Genomic DNA, 20,829 nt, shown 5'->3' with positions numbered 1-20,829 from the left:
ACATTGAGGCTAACTTAAATCGTCACTGTAGGAAAGTGCTTCTTTTGACATGGTTAGCCGCACTTTTTGCTTGATGCCTGATGTGATTTCGAACTGTAAGTGTACTGGTTCTGTGCTAACCAGTTTCCAAGTGCCAGATCTCTTTCCCAAAACTGTACCACGATTGGCACAACTTCAATCACCCCAGTAAGTCCCCTGTAAATGGTACTCCTGGTTTCTAGGGCATGGGTGCTGATGAGGGTCCACTGGGGCTTCAGCACGAATTGTTCCACCCCAGAGACCTATCACCAAGACCAGGCAGACTGCCACTGCGGCTGCATGGCTTGGTGCAGAGAAAACCGAAGAGTCGACATGGTACACAGCTGTGTGTGCCATGCCCCTATACACACTGCATGAAGTAAAGGTAAGTCACCCCTACTGCAGGCCTTGCAGCCCTAAAGCATGGTGCACTATACCTCATGAGGGGACATGTCTTTATGAGCAGATATGACCCTGCTTTATCTGAGCCGTTCTTGGATATTACGTAGGGAAACCATAGAGAGTACGTGGGCTGGATACTTGTCATTTCGAGTTTCCTAGCTTCATGATGGCTTCACTGTACCCTAAAATGTTTGATATCAAGCATCTTGTCTTACTAAATCCCCACTGATGCCAATGTTAGATTTATTAATGAATGAAAGTCAATGGAGAAGTTGCAGTTTTGCAATAGAAGGACTGTTCCCAGAGGACCCCATAGAATTCCCTTGGAGGACAGAAGGTTGGAGAGCCACCCACATGTGGATGCTCCGCAGACCAGGTTACCTACACCAGGAAAGCCAGGTGCATAGGGGTGAAGAGACGTCGGAAACCTCCGTAGATGACAATGGAAAGCAGTTTGGCACCGATCAGCCAGTTCTGGTCTGTTTACGTTCCTGAAATCCCTCACCCAGGTTTTTTCCCCTCTCTTTTCTTTTGACCCTTGGTTTCAGTTTCTCGATTGGAAATTTGGAAAATAATTTGATGGTCTGTTGGGGTGATGTCTAGCATGTTTACGTATCCCGGTTTGGCAATGATGAGGTCAAGTGTGGTTCCTTTGTTGTGGGTGGGACCCTTGCATGCTTAATTCATGGTGAGGTTCTGGAGCAGGGTACTGAGTGCAGCCACTTTAGGGTCTTTGACATTGTCCCAGTGCAGGTTGAAATCTCTTAATAATATTGTATTAGAGAGTGAAGTAGCATTGATTGTGATCGTTTCCATGAGTTGCTCCAGGAAGATGGGGTTGTCGCCCAGAGGATGGTATACAAGGAGCGTTTTTGCAGTCAGTTTCTTATCCGGCATGATTACAGCTCCTATGATTTCAAAAGAAGATGTAACTTCTAGCAAGAGTAAGTTTATGGTTAGGGAGTCTCTGTAGATTATAGCAAGCCCTCCACCTGCTTCAGTGTGTGATCTAAATGTAAGATTGCAAAATCTGGGGCAACTAGAAGATCTGTTATTGGAGCTGACGTGTTTGAGTGAGGAGAAGAATGTCTAGATCATGCATTAAAATCACCTCAGCTTATATCAGTTGCGTGTTTTGCTACTTATCTGCAGTTGTGCAGCATGCATTTCAGGCTGGTTATTGTTTTATGGGTTACAGTGCTAGACATTGCTTTCATTGCTATCGGGATCAGGTTGTTGTGATTAACTTGTAGAGGGTTATTTCTTCAGGTTTTGTGGTTGGATATCTTGACGATCAGTATGCTGGATGCTGTCGGGAGAGGTTAACTTTTTGTCCTGATAGTGAATTAATATAGTATTTTTCTCTTGCTCTGAGAAGTGATTATTCGTTCTTCTCGGTTGGTGATGCTTGTTGTCTCAGGGAGTTGTGCAAGGGCTGTTGTGAGCAAGTATTCTGCCGGAGGGGGATTCAGTGAACTTGATATTGAGTGTGTACGGCTGGGCTGCGCAGTGTTTCCTGCTTGATGTGTGCCGTCCGAATCTTTCAATAAAGGTTTAAAGGTTAAACCTTCCGCAGCTGCCCGAGGGCATCCTAATTGTGTGGCAACCTTAGAGCTTGATATATCTGCGGCAGCCCAGCCGTAGGGAGTGCACCACCCCACCAACATTGGGGGCCACGGGGATGGTATTTACCTACCTCATTGTGGGGCATGCGACTGGATTGAGGAAGGAGTCACAAGCGGGGGCTCATCCAGAGCCTGAAAATTTCATGTATGAAGTAAGACAGCGCATCCATCTATAGATTATAAAGTTGAGCACTCCAATTCCCATATTGCAGCAGAACACTGTCCCATTTGGGCTGCCCATGAGGGGCGTGGCATCGAGCATTTAAGGATGTGGGGAAGTGCCTGCACGCCATTTTCGTCTAAAAGCCTCGGAAGAAGAAATGCTTCGAAACGCGTAAGGCACGACAATTTGACTGTTGTTATGTTTCCTGCTTGATGTGTGTCCGTACCTTTCAATAAAGGTTTAAAGGTTGAACCTTCCGCAGCTGCCCGAGTTCGTCCTAATTGTGTGGCAATCTTAGATCTTAACATATATATATATATATATATATGTGTGTATTGCCAAAGTTCCTTAATAAAGAGTGACGACGCGGTGTCTTGTGCTGCAAAATAGATTTATTCGTCAGCTGCTGGACGCGTTTCGCCTGACCTGCAGGCTTGCTCACCAACAGTTTAAGTAAAGTTTTTTCGCCATTTTAAATGTGCCAGAACTTAAACGGAGGTCACATGGTGAACTACATACACAGTGTGCTGGAAAAAAGACTAGTAGTTTTTTTATCTACTATCGTTATAAATGAATTCACATTTCTTTTCTGCAATATGTGTGTATATATATATTCTTCGTTCAAAGCTGATTCTACTGATGGTGAGCCCATTGCTATCTGTTCAGGTTAGATTGGCAATATCCAAGAACAGTGCCTGTCCTTGATTTGTTGGACAAGGACAAGCTTGAGTCCCTCTTTTTGTCTATTTAATCAGATTCCACATTAGATCCTGCACTCCCCTGGAATCTGAATAAGGTAGGCCCTCTTCACTGCCCTGTTTTCCTTGTTCTTAAACTATAAATCGCAACAGTCGTGGTCACACACAACTAAAAGCATGCCATGGTTGTACCACTGCTGGAAAAAACAGGCCTCTAAACATGAGAATTATCACCCTATCTCTCTTTTACCATTCCCGATGAAAAGTCTCTGTAAACACGTCAACAAACAGCTGTCTGGATACCTTGAATCCCATAGTCTCCTACACCCTTTTCAGTCGAGCTTTCGCTATGGAATGGAATGGAATGGAATGGAAAAGCATTTATAAAGCGCATGACTACCTGGAGGCATCCCAGCGCTAGTACCAACATCAGGCGGGGAACAGAAACTAGGGAAAGAGAAAGGTTTTCATGAGTTTCCGAAAAGACATATGATCATGAGTGGAGCGTAAATAGAAGAGAAGGGCATTCCAGAGCTTAGAAGCATTGTAGGAAAAAAGCCTACCACCACTTCTGGATCTCTTAATCCTGGGAACCTCAGTAAGGTAGAGATCATCTGACCTGAGTTTATGTTTGGCTTTGTATGGACGAATCATGGTGGAGATTGAAGAGGGGCCAAGTCCCTGTCTTATTTTATGCACTAAGCATAGGGACTTAAATTTAATTCGTTCCTGAACCGGCAGCCAGTGAAGGGAGCGGAGGGCCGGTTCTGCTGAGAGTCTGTTAGGGACCCCCAATAGAAGCCTCGCTGCACTGTTCTGAACAGATTGAAGTTTCTTAATGGCTGAAAGGGGGGTGACCAAGTACAGGGCGTTCCCATAGTCTAATCTCGAGAGAACTAATGACTGGATCATTGCTTTCTTAGCTAAGGAAGAGAAAAGGGGTAGGACCTTACGGGCCATTCTAAGTAGGCCATAGCAGAGGGCTGCTGTTTTCTTAGCTTGCGTTCTGAGGCTATGGTCCTGGTCCAGCCATACCCCCAAGCTCTTAATCTCCATGTTAGGAGTAGAGGCTGGGCCCATACATGTAGGCCATAGCTGGTTGGGATTATAGTGAAGGGAGTTACCCAGGATCAGGATCTCAGTTTTACCTCCGTTGAGTCTAGGTTGGGAATCATCCATCCAATTTAAAATATCTTTCAGGCAAGAGTGGATGGTGTGCAATTCTTGATTGGTTTGGCTAAGTCCAACCACTAGCTGGGTATCATCAGCGTAAGTGATAATTCTGACTCCATAGGGTTCTATTTTGGCAGCCAAAGGGGACATATACACATTAAATAATGTAGGGCTAAGAGAGGAACCCTGAGGAACCCCGTTTGGCAAATGTGTAGATTTGGAGACAGTATTGTCATTGAAGACCTGAAAAGTTCTATCCTCTAAAAAGGAGGATAGCCATTGAAGTGCCGTGCCCCTGATACCAATATTCCTGAGCCGCTGGATCAAAGTCAGGTGGTTCACCGTATCAAAGGCGGCACTCAGGTCAAGGAGTATAATGGCTGCTGATCCTCCGATGTCCAAAATCTTTCTACTTTCCTCCATCCTTGCCAGAAGCGCCGTCTCAGTGCCTTGGCGTGGACGGAAGTCAGTCTGGGAGGGATGGAGGAGGCCGTATTTCTCCAGAAACCCTGATATGGTTCCGTTGACATGTTTCTCGGTGATCTTACTAATAGCTGGGAGAAGAGATATGGGGCGATAGTTGCCTGGGTCAGTCGGATCCAAGTTAGGTTTCTTAAGGAGAGCCTTTACTCTTGCCTCTTTCCACCTAAGAGGGACTGTTCCAGTGAGTGAGGAGTTAATCAGAATGATTATGTATGGACCTATAATGGGGGTAACTTGTTTCAGTATGTTCATAGGGGCTGGATCAGCTGGGGAGCCGCTTTTTAGCGTAGTCCAAAGGGGGTTGAAGGTTTCCGGTGTCACTAGAGGGAAATCTTCCAAAATGGGGTCTGTTTGAGGGTCCACGAGAGTTTGAGGGGGGGGTCTTCCTCCATCTTAATGGGAAGAGATTCAACAATAAGCTGCAATTTATTACTGAAATATTTGGCGAGTTTATTGCACTGTTCGCCCGAAATATCAGGAGCTGCTCTGGGGGAGGGGACTTTAAGGAGATTTTTGATAAGTTTCTCTGGAGGAGTTAGGTGCTTCCAGAATTCTCTTTTCATAGTATGAAGCTTGGGTTTTCCTTAATTCTTTTTTGTAAGCGAGAATGGAAGATCTATATTCCTGTTTTTTTTGTGGTAGGAAATCTTTCCTCCAGTGTCTTTCTCTTACTTTGCATTGTTGTTTTAGGACACAAAGCTCTGGAGTAAACCATGGTGCGTCTCGTGTCCCAGCTGATGCCCTTATCCTAGTTTTGGGAAGGACCTTGTTAAGTGATTCTTCTATCCAACAGATAAAGTCCTCATTGGCCTGACCAGGACATTGGGATATGGTAGGTTTATCCCTTTCTAGTTCCCTAGACCATTTGGCCACGGAGAGCTTATTCCAGCGACAGCCACTTGTCCAGGATGGTTGCATCTTGGGCCTAATTGTCTGAGGAGACCAAAGAAGGTTTATAAGAAAGTGGTCTGTCCAAGGTAACTGGGTGGGTTCAGTTGCCTTCAAGTCAAGTAGATTAGAGAACACTTGGTCAAGCAAATGTCCTCCTATGTGTGTTGGGTTATTAATTTTAGCGGGTAATTTAAGGGAAGAGAGATCATTAGTGAGCTCAGAGGCATTGGAGGCCTGTGGCTCATCAAAGTGGAGATTGAGGTCGCCTAGAATAGTAAAATTGCCCGAGGTACTTGCTAATTTAATCGTAGCCTCCAACAAGGAGCTATTAAAGGATCCTATAGGTCCTGGGGGACGGTAGATTAAAATGCCTGTGAAGACAAGAAGTGGAGAAAGTTCTATTGAGAAAAGGACATTCTCACAGTCTTTAAGTGGATTGCCCAAAAGACGACACACAAGCTGTTCTTTGTAGGCAATGGCTATTCCACCTCCTCGACCAGTACTCCGATCGACACATGACTATGGTCATAGTATGGAGATGGCACACCTTGAGATAAAGGAGGAACTCAAAGCCACTCTGGAGAAGTGTGGGACTGTAGTCCTCATCTTTTGGATCTGAATGCCACTTTTGATATTGTCTCCCACCTCGTACTACTCAGGAGACTTGAGAAGTGCATTATATCGGGTATTGCCTTGCATTGGTTTTCCTCTATTTTGGTTAACAGTTCTTTGCAGGTCACTTTAAACCCTTTCCTCCCCCTGTTCGCTCGGTTGTCTACAGTGTTCCACAAGGCTGTTCAGAGAGCCCCACGATCTTTAATATGTATGTCCCACCCTCTGCAGGCATTGCGGAAGCCCTCGGTTTTTCCATTGTTTGTTCGCTGATGATACACAGATTACCACCAACATGTTCCCAGATTCAGAGAAAGGTCCCTGCCAACTGTAATGCTGGTCAGAATCTGTGTTCAAGTGGATGGGCACGAACAGCATGACACTGAATGCTAATAAAACATAGATCCTCATAGTGAGGCACCAAAATGGCCTATGGGGCTCCCAGTGGTGACCAGAAGATCTTGTTCCTTTATCTACACCCACACAGGTGGTTAGAAAAGTAGGTATTTGGATCCACAACCTCCTGTAATTTGGGCAACAGATTCAAATTGTGGCGGCCTGTTGCTTTGGCCTTGTTGGATGCCTCAAGAAGTTCCTATGGTCGCTACTGTCTTCCACACAGAAAACCATAGTCCATTGCCTGATCTCCTCTCACCTGGCTTATGGCAATGTGCTTTATCTGTGAATTAATAAGGCTCTCCTACATAGATTTCAGATTATCCATAATTCTGGTGCTTGCATTCTAGGACATCTTTCTAATCAAACTCTCCTCTCTACCCAGTTAAGGGATCTTTTTAGATTCCCAGTGGTAAATGCATTCAGTTAAAGGCGCTTTGTTTTACCTTCAGAGACTTGTTGCAGTCTGGTCTATTTTATCTCAGATGCTTGACTACTCCTTACTGGTCCATGTTCCTTGGTTTAAACGCACCAGGATGGGTGGCAACATTTTTAGATACCTGGCCTCGAAACTATGGAACTCTCTTACTCTGTGGTTACGGCATTGCCAGATTGAAAGGAGCTTCTGTCAGCAACTGAATACGTAGCTATTCTAATTTTCGATCATCTTGGGTTACTAAGGCGCTGTGAGGTTTCGCTTAGCTCTGGGAAACCCTATTTGAGTTGCCATGTACTTTATAAATCAATTAAAAAAAAAAGACTTGCTTGGGGCACGTTTCAATTCTATTTATTGGCTCTTTTGGCATTTTTGCAGTTGCCAGGTCTGCCTTCTTTATTAAAGTCACCTCTTGGGATGAGATTTTTTTAAAGGTTTGCAGCATTTATTTTTGCCAACACACTTTGTGATGCCACAGTGGGACTCAAACTTAATTCTCACTTTTTTGATGTGCAGCCCTTTTGAGCCATCACACAGTTGTCCATTAAGACTTCTGACCGCCATAATATCAGCGAGGCATTCGAGACATCTTCAGGTCCTTTCTGTCAACCCTCTTTATACTACATGCTTCCCAGATAAGTTGTGTAGTTCTTTTCATCATTCCATTTAATTTCCGGTCAGGCTATCAGCCTTCTGGCATTCTTTGCCTCACCACATCCCTCTCACTAGGAAGACACACTTCATTGTTTGGACCCTAAGAAGTCACTAAGCTTTTATATTGATTTAGTGAAAAATCAACTGTTTATAGGTTTTTCTGGGGAAAAGAATAGCAAGGCAGTGCAAAATGGACCCATCTCCTGATGGATTGTTGCATAAAGATCTGCTACGGACTTGTGAACTAGCAGCCTCTAGAGGGCTTATGGGCATATTCCACCAGAGCTAAGGCTGCTACCACTGTCCTAGCACTCAGCTATGTAGGACATCTATACATACGATCATGAAGCACTACTACATAGACTGTCTATCGAGAGGGGCATTTGGCCTGATTGATTCTGTAGGACTTATTGGTCTGAGTCACACATCTAAAATTTTACACTTCTTACGATCCATAGTGAATAAATAAACCGCATGTTTAAAACAACAATTCTGTATAGTTGCAAAAAATAGTTTTAGATACATAAGTAACAAAAGGATTCTTTTGATTGTCATAAAAATGGATAGATTTTTTTTGCATGAGTGCTTGAACACCTTCATCTTGAATGCATCGGTATTAAATGGTATAGAACATTGGTTCTTAACCTTTTGACTTCTGTGGACCCTCACTTAATCATTACTGTAACCAGCACCCCCAGTGAATCATTATTGGAATCTGGGGACCCACAATGAATCAGTACTGAGAACTGAGGACCCCGACCTAAGCATTTTTGATTGATTTAAACACCAAAACAATACACACTAAAATCCAGAAAATAAGCATTCATCAAACAAATACACAAAATTCACAATCAAATATAGAATTTTATTTTAATGGGAAGGTTGGAGTAAATTCAATTGCGGCTTCTCATCGTCAATACTATATTCTGTTTGATGCACTTACTGTTTCCACAAATCAATCTGAGTATATTTACATTAATTTAATGCCCCAATTTCAAATTTCCTAATATTTACAGATTGTTCTAAAGTTTTCAATTTTACATTTTGCTTCTTTACTTAAATGCACTTTTGTATCTGTTAATATTATTTAATTTTCTAAGCACTTGCAAACCCCGTAAGTAGGCTTTGTAGATACCACACTCCTGCAGCGAAGCAGTGGAGTGGGATTTGCCCTTGGTGTTTGGTCCGCCATGTAGATGGAATACACCTGTCTGTCCACAATGGAATAATAGGGGGTTATATCCTTTAATTCCAGATCAACATGAATGTGAACTTCACTTTACAACTTTACAAGTTATCATTTTGAGGGTCCCTAGGCAGCACTGCTGAGAAGAAACTAATGTTTTATGCAATGAATGTCTCCAGGCTCATTGTGTTTTTTGTTGTTGTTAGAAACGAGTCATCATGCTGCAAATGGTGGAAGAAAATGCACGAATGACCGGTAGTTAAGCAAAAGATTTCCCTCACCAGGGGACAATAGAAAAATATATTGGCATATGTGGTCTGACTTTTACTCAGGTCATTTTACCCAAATGTCTTACATTTTTCAGCAACGTTGGTACTTTTAAATATTATTGCTATCTGAATGTTTTATATATTCTATTTTGAAGCCGCTAAACTGTTAACTTTTTAAATGCATGTATCCGGTTTTAACTTAAATCAAACATCCTTATTGAAAATTTCAGCCAAAAAGAGAGAAGCATTCGCAATGCTAGTAGATTTGGCTTTTTAAAGGAATGTTGCATGGTAGTGTGAAGCATTACAAGTAAATAGCATGGGAATTGATATGTATTTGTGTGGAAGCAAAGAACTGTAGAATAATATTGATGTGGGGAAAAAGGTCAAATGGCAGTTATACCTTCAAGACAGGCATAAAAATCCATATAGGTTAATGACTGCCGTCCTCCTATCTGTGCTGCCCCCAGAGAAAAAGAACATAAATGATCTGTTTATATAAGACACTTTAATGTCATGTTTGCGCCCCTAAAATATCAAGCTTATGCAGCTGGATAAATAAACAAAATGATCACAGTTGCATGGAGGGCAAGCACTTTTGTTTTTTGGAATGACACAACAGTTGCTTAATCAAAACAAGTACTCCCAGCTTCCAAAATGTGGGGGGAGCCAAAGCCCCTCTCTAGTAATGCTCACATATTTTTCTGGCGCTGCGCTGTCAAGCCAGAGCATACAATCGTACAGTTTCTTTTTAGGTCTTGCCTATTCTGCTTTTGCACTTTGCGACTCAACATCCCTCTACTCTATGCCACTCTACTCAACGCAACTCTACTCAATGCCACGCCACTCTGCTCTACGCCACTCCTCTCTAGGCCATTCCATTCTACACAGAGCCACTCTATGCCACTTTACTCATTGCCACTCTGCTGTATGCCACTCCACTCTATGCACTATTCTCTACCTTATATCACTCTCTCTACGCCACTCCATTCAACTCCACTCTAGACCACTATAGTCCATGCCACTTTATTCCACTCCACCCCACACTGTGGCACTGTACTCTATGCCCCTCTACGTCACTCTACTCTGCGCTAGGCCTTTCTATTCTGCGCTACTCTACTCTGCACTGTACCAGTTTATTCTGTGCCACTCTATTCCATTGTACTCTATGCCATTCCACTCTATGCCATTCCACTCTAAGACATTTCACTATATGCCACTCCACTCTATGCCATTCTATCCTACACCACTCTACACCGCTTTACTCTGTGCCACTCTACATCACTCTACTCCACTCTCCTCTGCACCTTTCTATTCTACTCTACTCTACACCACATCACTAACATTTAGCCATGCTGCACAACACCGAAGCTGCTGTACAACATGGCTAAAAGACATTGGTAAAGCAAATAGCTCTTACATAGTCAAGACCTATTGGCTTAGCCAATGCTTGTTCCCTAAAGTAAAGAGCTAACCTGTCTCTCTCCATTTGGTGTTATCTAGAGCCATGTACCTCTGCCGTGTAAGTTGAACACTTTTTAAATAGGACATTTTGTCAATGAATAGGAGAGCATCAAGGATTCATGTTTATATAAAGGACCCATTCCCCTGCCCATCCTGGGACCTTTAAGACCAGAGGGAGTTGTGGGAAGGCAATAGAGACACAGAACAATCAACCACCATTGTCCCGACTCCATTGGATCACTGAGGCCAAGAGAAGCAGAGCCTTAGCGTACACCAGCGCACCGGTTTCAGAGTCAGGTTTTTCACTGATCTGACATAAGATCTGTGAAACCAAACCTGTGTATCCAGTTTTATCCTCAGCAAAGTGAACAATGATGAATAACTGGGTTTTAAATCTAATATTATACATAGTCTCTTCCAGTGGAAGCCATACACATCTTTTCTGATACTTTAATGTATCTTGAAGGAGGAGCTGCAAAGAACCTTTACAATCTGAAATGGCAATCAAATGGAGCATTCCGGGACTTTAAACAGTCATATGTAAGTGCTAAGCTTGGCCCAATAACATGGAACCCTCAGGGGAAAAGGAAAACAAGAAGGCCAAGAAACGCCTGGTGCCGAGGCCTAAAGGCTGACTGCAAGGTGATGGGTTACACCTGGAGTCAGATAAAAAAAAAAAAGCCCAGGACAGAGATGCAAAGTCCTGGTTGATGGCCTATACCCCAGGAGGGGTAGTAGGCATAAGTAAGTCAGTCCTTGGCCCAACAGTAGGCAGGGCTTCCATGACACAAGGGGGTTGTTTCTCTCCAGAGCTGCACCCTACCACGGACCTACAATTAGAGGCAGGAAGTGCTGCTGTTGGCCAAGAAGTGGAGAATTGAAATCCAGAGTCGATAGTGCTTCTGATGAGCAGTATCAGACAGACCTTTCCTTGGCCTAAAAACAGAGATTCGAGTGGTTTCTCCTGGAATATAATCAAAGATGAAGAGACAGACTTATCTGAAGATCCCAATAAAGACCCTGGCAACCCTGAGACTGATGCGGTGTCGGAGAGTGGGCCTACAGAACCCATGGAGCTTTGATCTTTGCATTACTCCAGTATCACAGTGTCCCACCCCTGTTCTACCTGGGGTGGCAATAAGAGGTTTTAAATAGAATCAAAAAGGGGTGCATGACCTAGCCTAACTGAGTCTTCAAAATAAATGAAGTTACCTGGAATATTGTGGGGATCTAACCCTTCTGACGCAAGCATGTCATGCTCCCAAAAGAGAATGATTCTAAGGCACTCAAAGTGATGGCAGACTTCTTTAAAAAGCAGTTTTACTCTGAGTCCCTCTATGGATTCACTAAGCAGTAGGGAAGGCACTGGGGGAAGCTCCACTGATAAAGAATGACCCACTTATTATGGATTCCCGGATCAAATTACCAGCAACATTGTTCAGCACGGACCAGAGACTGCTGAAAATGGAGACACATTTTGAGGGCCTCTGCTCCAGTATCTCAGGTGCTGAAAAGAAAGTAAACATTTTGGAGTGTGACTTAGAGAAAATGAAAGCTGTGGTTAAGTCTTGTTGTCGGATGTACTACAGAATGAGACATGAAGGAAAGTGTGCTCAGTCATGTCAAGACTGGAGAGAGGTGTAGATAGCCTCAAGCCAAGAATAGGCTGAAGGTGAGCACAGTCAGTATTGGGCTTCCCACCACTTTTGGAAGTGCAAGAATTGGTGACCATGTTGTGAGGTTCCTTCAAAACAAGGTTTTGTGGGAAATATTTTAAAATAATGAACACTTTGGTGGACATCACCAAGGCATTACGAATCCCTTTATGTAGCCTCCAATAGAAGACCTCAGAGATGAACACTGTCATTTTAGAGTTTGGGAATCTTGATTGGACAGAAAAAGTAACACATGCAGCGGCAGTTGTAAGGGAACAGGATCTTTGTATTTCTGTACTTGAGCTTGATAACTCAGAGAAGTTACAAATTATGAATAAAGAATTCCTTTTAGCACCTTTATGTGTAATCCAGCGATCTTGAAAGTAGAGGGTGGGAGAGTGAAAGTAGTGGGTGGGAGAGTGAAATTACTTGTTTTACGCGTTTGTGCACTTACCATAGGCTTAATGCTAAACAACCTGTATCCTAAGCCGGTGACACCTGAGTAGTCAATTTCTTTTTACTCTTTATTACCTTGCCGTTCTCCCTTAACTCTGATAGGAATTGTGAATGATGAAACCTCGAATTGTAGTGCAGTCATTCCTTGTTGGCTTTGTTCTTCCCTTCACTGTTTTAATTCCTATCCACCCTGTATTGTTTGGGGTATTCGGGTTAGTGTCATTTTGGATGTTATTTATCTTGCTGGCAGATGTGATAAATTAGGAATGAGTGATTTTGTTCTATCATTCCTTATGAGTGCTATTGTACAAGCTCTATAAATTGGAAACATAACCTTGTTCCAACAGTCTATAACAGTCTTTGTTTTGGTGATTGACTTTTACAAGTTGTTCTATGGAACACGTTTGCTCCAACCGTTCATCAAAAAAGCTGAAGTATCTCAGGTTTGGGGGAGCTGGAAAGACCAGCTTGTTCAAGGAAGCATTCATTAGACTTCTGATTTGTTGTGAAGTTGGTGTTTTGCTATATTTTTTTCTTTTTCACATTTCCTATTCTCACACATCCACATCCAATAAATCTTTGAAACATAAATATAACAGGAATATTTAAGATGCTAAACATAAAGAAGACTGTAACATGCTATACAACCGGGATGTTAAAAACTTGATAAAATCAAAACATACGGGTATAGCTTGAGATCACACACAGATCAAAACATACATTGTTAGTGCGTAATGATATTTTTTCCTTCTTTGTTGACTTGCACATAGCTAACATTTATGTTGGTTTACCCATAGGTGGATTCCTCTTTATGTTTGGATGTTGGTATGCCCATTTCCCTGTAGAAGATGATAAACGTGAGATGTGAACATGGAGAAGATCATCAGCTCACCAGACGCACCGTCTTCCAAATCAACTCAGGTCGCAGGTGTAAAGGTCATGGCCAAAGAATTAGATTTAAATAATTCCCAGAAGGCAAAACGAGTAGGATTTGTACTGGTACACGCAGGTAAGCCACCAGAAGGTTTGATCTGTTCTAATGCACATAAGAGGTAGTAATCCTAACGACTAAATGTGTGATTTTTGGTGAATTACTGCAATGGCGGAAGAGCAGCACAACCCAGTGCCAGACCCTGCACATTAGCCCCATAAAGAACAGAACTGCATAATTTTGACCTTTACCGACCCATGCTGCCTGGCACACCTGCTTCTTCTGTGTATTTAGGGTCAATCAGTCACTAAGATACTTGTTTAGGTCATGGTTCCTCAATTAGAAATGAATTATGGTGCGCATTCCCTACAATTTTGTCTCTCACTTTTTATAATAATAAAATATAATATTATAAGTGGACAGATGGTGCTATTATTGTATTGAAAGAACCATTAGCACATTCTTCCTACCGCGGCTGATAAATCAACAATGGAGAAAGGTTCTATTTGATGCACACCATTCACAAATATTGCTTGGACATTCTCAGTTTACTGTGAGCCACAACGACATACAGAGATACCCTGTGACTCTTTTGCAGCTTCAACCCTTTTAACTTGCAGATATTTAGTCCTAGAAAACGAGAGGAGGCATTTGAAATAAAACTCAATTGTGTGGGTTTTGTTGAAGTATTTTTAACTGTGAGGTACACTTATGGTAAATCTATTTAGTTTCAGACTCTCCCATTCAATTTTAAGTGCCCCAATAAGCAGACGCTGATGGTTAGCTCACCACCTGGCATCCTCCTTGGTTGCTTGGTTTGTGTGTTTAATGTAATGCCCTATGTGGCCAAGGGTATGCCTTGATAGGAGTCTCTTGCCCACTGTGCCACTGGAACCAAGCTACAGCAGACTGAAGAGCCCCAATCAGGGTGAATCCGATCATAGGTTGCTTGTGTTCTGGGAACAACTTGTTTGATTTACCTCACCTACAAACCCATCCACCAACTCACCAGAGCCCACCACCAACCCACCTGCTCTTACTTCACAATTATATCCTCAACCTAATGTTGGTCTAGTATTGTTGAGCTTGGTATGTGGACAACAAATCACCCCTGCCGTACTGGTTCTATACAGCAACTACCATCCAGCTGAGCTGTTTACCCATCAGTCACTGACCCACCTTCAAGCAACACAGCCAAAATGTTTTTACAATCCTACCGCAGACTGTGGTTAAGAATATTTGAATAAGTTCCACAAGAAAGGAAGGTGCACTCAGATTGAAGTCAGTCAGGAGACATGCGTTATCCAAAAAAGTATTTTTAGTAGCGTAGTTTGTTTTTTAAAACAGACACACAGCCAACGCGTTTCGTTCCCTAGTGCCAAGGGAACTTCGTCAGGGCTTACTCCAAATACAAAATACCCGGTGTAACCAAATTGTCTCCAATGTCCATTAGTGTGCGACGTCACATATAGTGGTCGTCCAATACAGATTGTCCAAATATATCTCAAACAAAATCGGCTCAAATAAATATAATAGTTAGAATGTAGTGTAGAATTCGATTTCTACTATAGCAGCAGAAAATATGAGTCATAGAATTTGTCTTGATTTTTTTTTCTTGTAATCTCAAAATCTGCATGCTCCAATGTGAGATTTATAAGAATTCTACCTTTGCCTAAGTTCGTAGATAGAAACCTAGACGAAGCACATTTAAATGAGTGTAAACCAATTAAGGTGGCTCAAGACCTGACTGTAATATTTTTATTTGCTAAAAGGCTCATATGATTGTATACCCCATTTCTTTTTTGTAAAAAGATAGTTACATCAATGAGCCAGAATGTCACTCTTTTTTCTTCTATAATTCTTTTTCTTCAGTTTTTCACAATCATAACAACCAACTGTATCAAGCTCTTAGGTAAAGAATGAGATATCTGTGGTCTCCATATTTTCAAGTGTTTGTATCGGCAGCCTTGTGCCAGACAGACTACCTTTTCTGACATGGTGCATTCTGTAGCCATTCTCTCATCGCGGGGGTCATGGGGCTATCCAGTGTCTAGCTATACCAAATTTTGTTAGTAAAAATACAATTTTGATTAATTTCATAACACATTTTGGAACTCCCTACTCTGCCATAATCCCTTGTGGGGAAAGTTTCAGTTACTATGCGATACGGACCTGGAATACTTTGATAACCATCCTTGCTATCCTGGACCAGCATTTCTGAATTATTGGGCAAGACCATATCGGGTGGAAAGAATTTCCTGTCACAATACCACATCTATGGCAGTTCAGGGGCAGGCATTCACCCCGTGTGTGAAGCTGTGCAGTATATTTTGTGTACATCTCCAAATTCAATGAGGTGAGGCATGGTTAGAATCCCTAGGAGGGATTTAATTCACAGTTGAGATCTGACCACAGCTTTTAAGGAGATTTTACTCCACCATGCAACTTCAATGTCTAACTCTCTTATGAAAGTGTCTTCCCATTTCGTCCTAGGATTAGTGAGTGAACCTACACCAATCACAATAAGACCCGCAACACCCCTTTCAGCGAGCTCAGATCAAAATGCCTGACTCAATGCCACCATTTTTTCAAAGCAGGCCACCCAAGCCAGGTGTTTCCTGATTAAGCTGAACTATAGACTAATTTGAGCCTGGTTTATGCTCTTTGGGAGATTAAAGATTTTCCTAAATGCAGCACACTGGACCGTAGCAAGACATCATATACTGTCTGGATAGATCTCCTGAACATAAGTTATGAAGGGAAAAAGTATCGCAGCAACTACTTATTGCCACGGAAGGGCTTTCTACTATTCCACATAGCCTTCCTAATGCAAAGGTTAGTGCAGCCAATTTTTTCTTAGTATTAAATAGATAGCGGTGAGGGATGCCACAAACAATGAGCCCCACCCTCCAATAATTATGAGGAATACGATAAACAAAAACTACCTATGTATCAGTTGTTAGTGTTTCTGCGACCTTTCCCAAACATCGTTCCTTTATTTATGGCATTAGTTATGAACTCTCGGTCTGTTTGAGTTGTCCTAATGCTCCAGGCCTCAGAGATCAGATCAGGCCATTATGGCTATGTCGTGGATCAAGTTGACAATGTCCATTTTCTGTGAGCCACAATGGCGAGATATGTGTTTCCACTGTGTATCTGACATGGTAGAATAAAACATGATCATTGGTGTTAGGTGGATTTATCAATATTAAATCTCTCATTATTTAAATTAGGCTACATGATCGCAGTGTCCTGAAACTTCTGCAGACACCAGCATCTGATTTATTTTTACCTAGTTACTGTATTTTTACCAAGTAACTTTAAAAATCTTGCATTAAAAAACAAAAAAATCTAAAATAAATTTACATTGACAATCTTAATTCAACTGCACATTTCAGAAGACATGTTATCAAGTCCATATGGACGTAATATGTGAGACACATTAACAAGCATTTGCAATGCAATAGGTCTCGCATTTGCGAAAGTTTGAGCCATTGGCATTGTAAATTACAATGCCTATTATTTTTCTGTTTTCAAAACCAACACATAAATAAAAGGCATTGTCATTCACAATGCCAATAGCTCAAACTCTTGCAAATGCGAGACCTATTGCATTGCAAATGCTTTTTCTTGTAGGCACTGAAAGATGACAGTCAATGGGTCAGAGGGCAGAGATGTCTTTCAGATACAATTGCAAGAAGCTCACAGTAAATCGGCTAACATTAACACTCCTCAGAAAATCTGAAGCGGTCGTCATTTCCCAGAACAATGTGAGCAGCAACAGTAAGATGTGTCTAAAGACACTTAGAAAGGACGTGTAATATCCTGTCATCACTCGTACTGACCTTGTCCTCGGCCTAGAATGTGGTGGAATTTAGGCGGCACGTGTACACCACTACTGAGAAGTGTCCTGATTGAAGAGGTGCAGCACAGCCTGCAAGGAGGCCGCCATTGCACAAGCATCTTGTTTTACTGCTGCCCCCACAACCTTTTAATGTTGGACAGAACACCTTCTCCCCTTCTGAAATTTATTTTGTGAAATTGCCTGAAGCTTAAAGCTAGAAACTGCATTTCTGTGGTTTGGAGAGGAACCCTGAATTCTCAAAAGACTCAGGAACTGTGGGCCTGTCTCGAGACCCACTGTGTGGCCTTTAGTCCGGTTTCTTGGAGCTGGTGGGCTACTGGGTAACAGCAGTTTTCAGCACTGGCCTTTCTCACTGCCCTGGGCGTAGGCACTGGTACTTGTATGCTTTAACAATCTTGTCTCCAAATTTGTGGCTCGTCAGTGGATCTCGTACTCCATGGTGAGCAGTCAGGGCTCAGCCAGAGGAGGTGAATGCGTGGCTCGGCTCAGATATCATAAAAAACAGAAATGCTTTCACTCAATAAATCCAACATAAAAAAGGTGATGGGAGGAATGCTTGCAATAAGTCGAACCACTGGTAATCGCTCAGGATAGCATTGTAACCCATCATTCTTGTTCCCATTCTGCCACCTCAGTTTTGATCCATTCATATGTAAATCAGTCTTGACCCTGCTCCAATGGGAACAGCCCAGCCCGAACTGCAAGGCCAGGTCCTCCCTGAACCAAACACAAGCAACCCAAGTATGGTTTGGCCCTGATTGAGGCTCTACAGTCCGGTGTAGTTGGTTCCAGTGGAACAGTGAGCAGGAGACCCACGTCTGGGTATACCCCTGGCAATTTAGGGCATTATATCAAACACAAATAAGGTGATTGCCTAGCCGTTAATTTATAGCGAGGCAGTTAATGGAGCCTGCCACTGGATCAAGCCAGACGCTGGAGCTGTCTGATGAAGGACAGCTGTCTTTATCTTTCAGAGGACATATTTGTTCTACTTAGAACAAGGAATGGTGCCCGCATGAAGTTGTACTCAGATCCACAAAGACTTCTGAAGTGCCTGCATCAAAATACAAATACAATAGGGTGTCCTTCCTGGAGCTGTTAGTAGGGTCATGTACACCTGGCAAATTAACTACGGAATAACGCACGCCCCATGCGAAGGGGCGAGGCACCGTTGAGTGGCAGCAGAGGGCCATAGGCATCCATCTGTATTAGAGAGTGCATAACTTGTGAACTAGGACAAACCCTGAGGTGTGGGTCCGAAATGACTCTAAGGCAGGGCCACTGGAATGAATCGATTTGGCGGAGACACAGCTATTTTCTCACACTTTTGGTTTTATCACATTTGCCACATAATTCACAGATTTTAGCAATGAAAAACTTTGTTTCTAGCTCAAATGGATCAAAAGTTACAAAAAAATATGACAACTCGGGTTCCTGTGCATCGGAAGGCTTTTTGGCACTGGAAGGGGTTTTGGGAAGGTTGATGATCATCTTTCAGTTGCTAATTGTTGTATTTGGGTGTTAAATTCCTCTAATTAGGGCGAATTATTTTCTCAGGTAGTGTTACCAGATGTAAAAATGACAAAATAATGAAGTAATACTCTCATAAAAATGTGCTGCATATGCCCTATAGATAGTTTTTTTTCCCGGCATAACTTAGTTAACCTTGCTGCATAATTTGGCCCCTCCGCTGCCGCAGTTCAGTGGTCCTGCTCTAAGGGGTTTGAACGTCAGGCTGTCGATCGAATACTGTTGTAGAGTTGTGAATCTGAGACAGCCCTTGACCTGTCAGATTGAGACAGACCCTAACGGTGTGATTCAGATAAAGTCTCGAACTGTGGTTCTGAGACAGGCCTTGATTAGATTCCGAGACGGCCTACAAGTTGTGGGGTTAAAACGGCCCACAAACTGTGGTTGAGGCAGCTCCCAAGCTGTCATTGTGAGTAAGTGTGGAGGAGCGGGGTTGAGATATTGAGACATAGGCTGTGACTGAAAGTGAGCCCCCGAGCTGTGTACTGGGGAATGCTTCGAGCTCAGAGACCGAGGAGGCACCTGAGCTGTAGTCATGAGACAGCCCCTCGCAGTCTCTCAAACTGCCTCCTATCAGTAATACGCTCAGAATCAGACGGGCAGGTGTTTCCTGGCAGATGCCTGGCTCCAAGCGATGGCGGATCAATAATTCAGCTTCCCCGGGAGACGGGTGGATCATGGTGTGGGGAAGGGACGCCGGTCGGCGAGGCAAGCTGGCGCACACCTGCTGTCATATATTTCCTGTTTCTAAAATGACAGTGAAACAACAAGTAGAGCTAAGTCGCAGAGCAGGCACCGATGGAAGCCACGTCAGCCAAACAAGACACAGAGGAGTGACGGGCAGGGAGAGAGGTGCACTGAGAAGCCAAAGGAAGAACGCTACAGAGCAGCAAGGGGCACAGAGAAGTCTCAGAGCAGTCACAGAGGAAAGTCACGGGGAAGCCACATATCGGGGATGCACGCCGGAGCAGCCACCGATGGAATAATTAGTCACTCAGCAGCTATCAGCCTATGTCAGTCACCGTGGGACAGATAGGGAGTCGCAAAGAGGCATATGCAGAAAGACACGATTAACCTTAGACAGCCAGCCTCTACAGAGAAGTCACTCAAGGAAATAAGCTGTCGCCATTACGCCAACGCAGCTGCTTGTTTATATTTGCATCGCGCCTTCACTTTAAGTTAAAGCGCGATGCAAAAATAAACACGCGCCTGCCATTAAAACAAGCAGCTGTGTCCTGCTCAGGGAGAGAGACAGAGGGAAGGGGAAACAAAAAGTTCTTATCCAGTAATTATAGGCCACAGTCTAACGCCGCAAGCAAACAATCCAGTCATGCCTGAAGGAGACGGGGCGGTCACCAAAAAGCCTCACTTTCAATCGGAGGCCAGCATTTACCATAAAGGATGACATGCGCCAATCGAAAGCATGGGCGGAGCTTCCACTCCACCTCTGAAATCAACTCAACGACAATAGATCTCGCAGAGCATGTGCTGCAACGCTAGGCGAGACCTAAAAATGAGACATAACACTTGAAAACTTTCAATCCACTGATTAAAATATTGCCTCTTCTACATCTCACTGCCTTGCTGCTTCTGCTCGTACACCTCCAGCGGAGCACGGGGATTGGGCGAGCTGTTTCAGGACCCTCCTGTTCAATTAGGAGGGCCTAGTCGTACCGTGAATGTGGCTGGGTGGATACCCCTAGCAGATCCTGTGCCATCAGCCTCGTCCAGTGCTGGATGTCCTCTCATCGCTTGCAGCGCTCTGTGGCTGTATGGTGTGAACACCCACTGCATTTCAGCCCTGATGATGCACTGCCAAATATCCATGTGCACGCTTTGCTCAGCAGGATGTTTGGTGTTGGGTATGAATAGAGGTATTTTTTTGAGAACTCCCTCCTGGACTTCTTATTCCTCCTGTGATA

At 43.2% G+C, this 20,829-nt stretch overlaps 1 protein-coding gene across 1 annotated transcript in view; it reads left to right on the top strand.

The window, feature by feature from the left end:
• TASP1 (taspase 1) overlaps positions 1 to 20,829 on the top strand; it is a 662,603-nt gene that overhangs the window by 68,381 nt on the left and 573,393 nt on the right. The window contains exon 2 of the mRNA XM_085612698.1: positions 13,379 to 13,590. Coding sequence (XP_085468824.1) covers positions 13,452 to 13,590 — 139 coding nt within the window. The 5' untranslated portion in view covers positions 13,379 to 13,451. The remainder of the gene's footprint in view (positions 1 to 13,378; positions 13,591 to 20,829) is intronic.

This window comes from Triturus cristatus, chromosome 6, assembly GCF_964204655.1.
Source record: "Triturus cristatus chromosome 6, aTriCri1.1, whole genome shotgun sequence".
Taxonomy (NCBI): domain Eukaryota; kingdom Metazoa; phylum Chordata; class Amphibia; order Caudata; family Salamandridae; genus Triturus; species Triturus cristatus.
The sequence above is the reverse complement of the archived record's forward strand: the minus strand, read 5'-3'. Positions and strand labels throughout refer to the sequence as shown.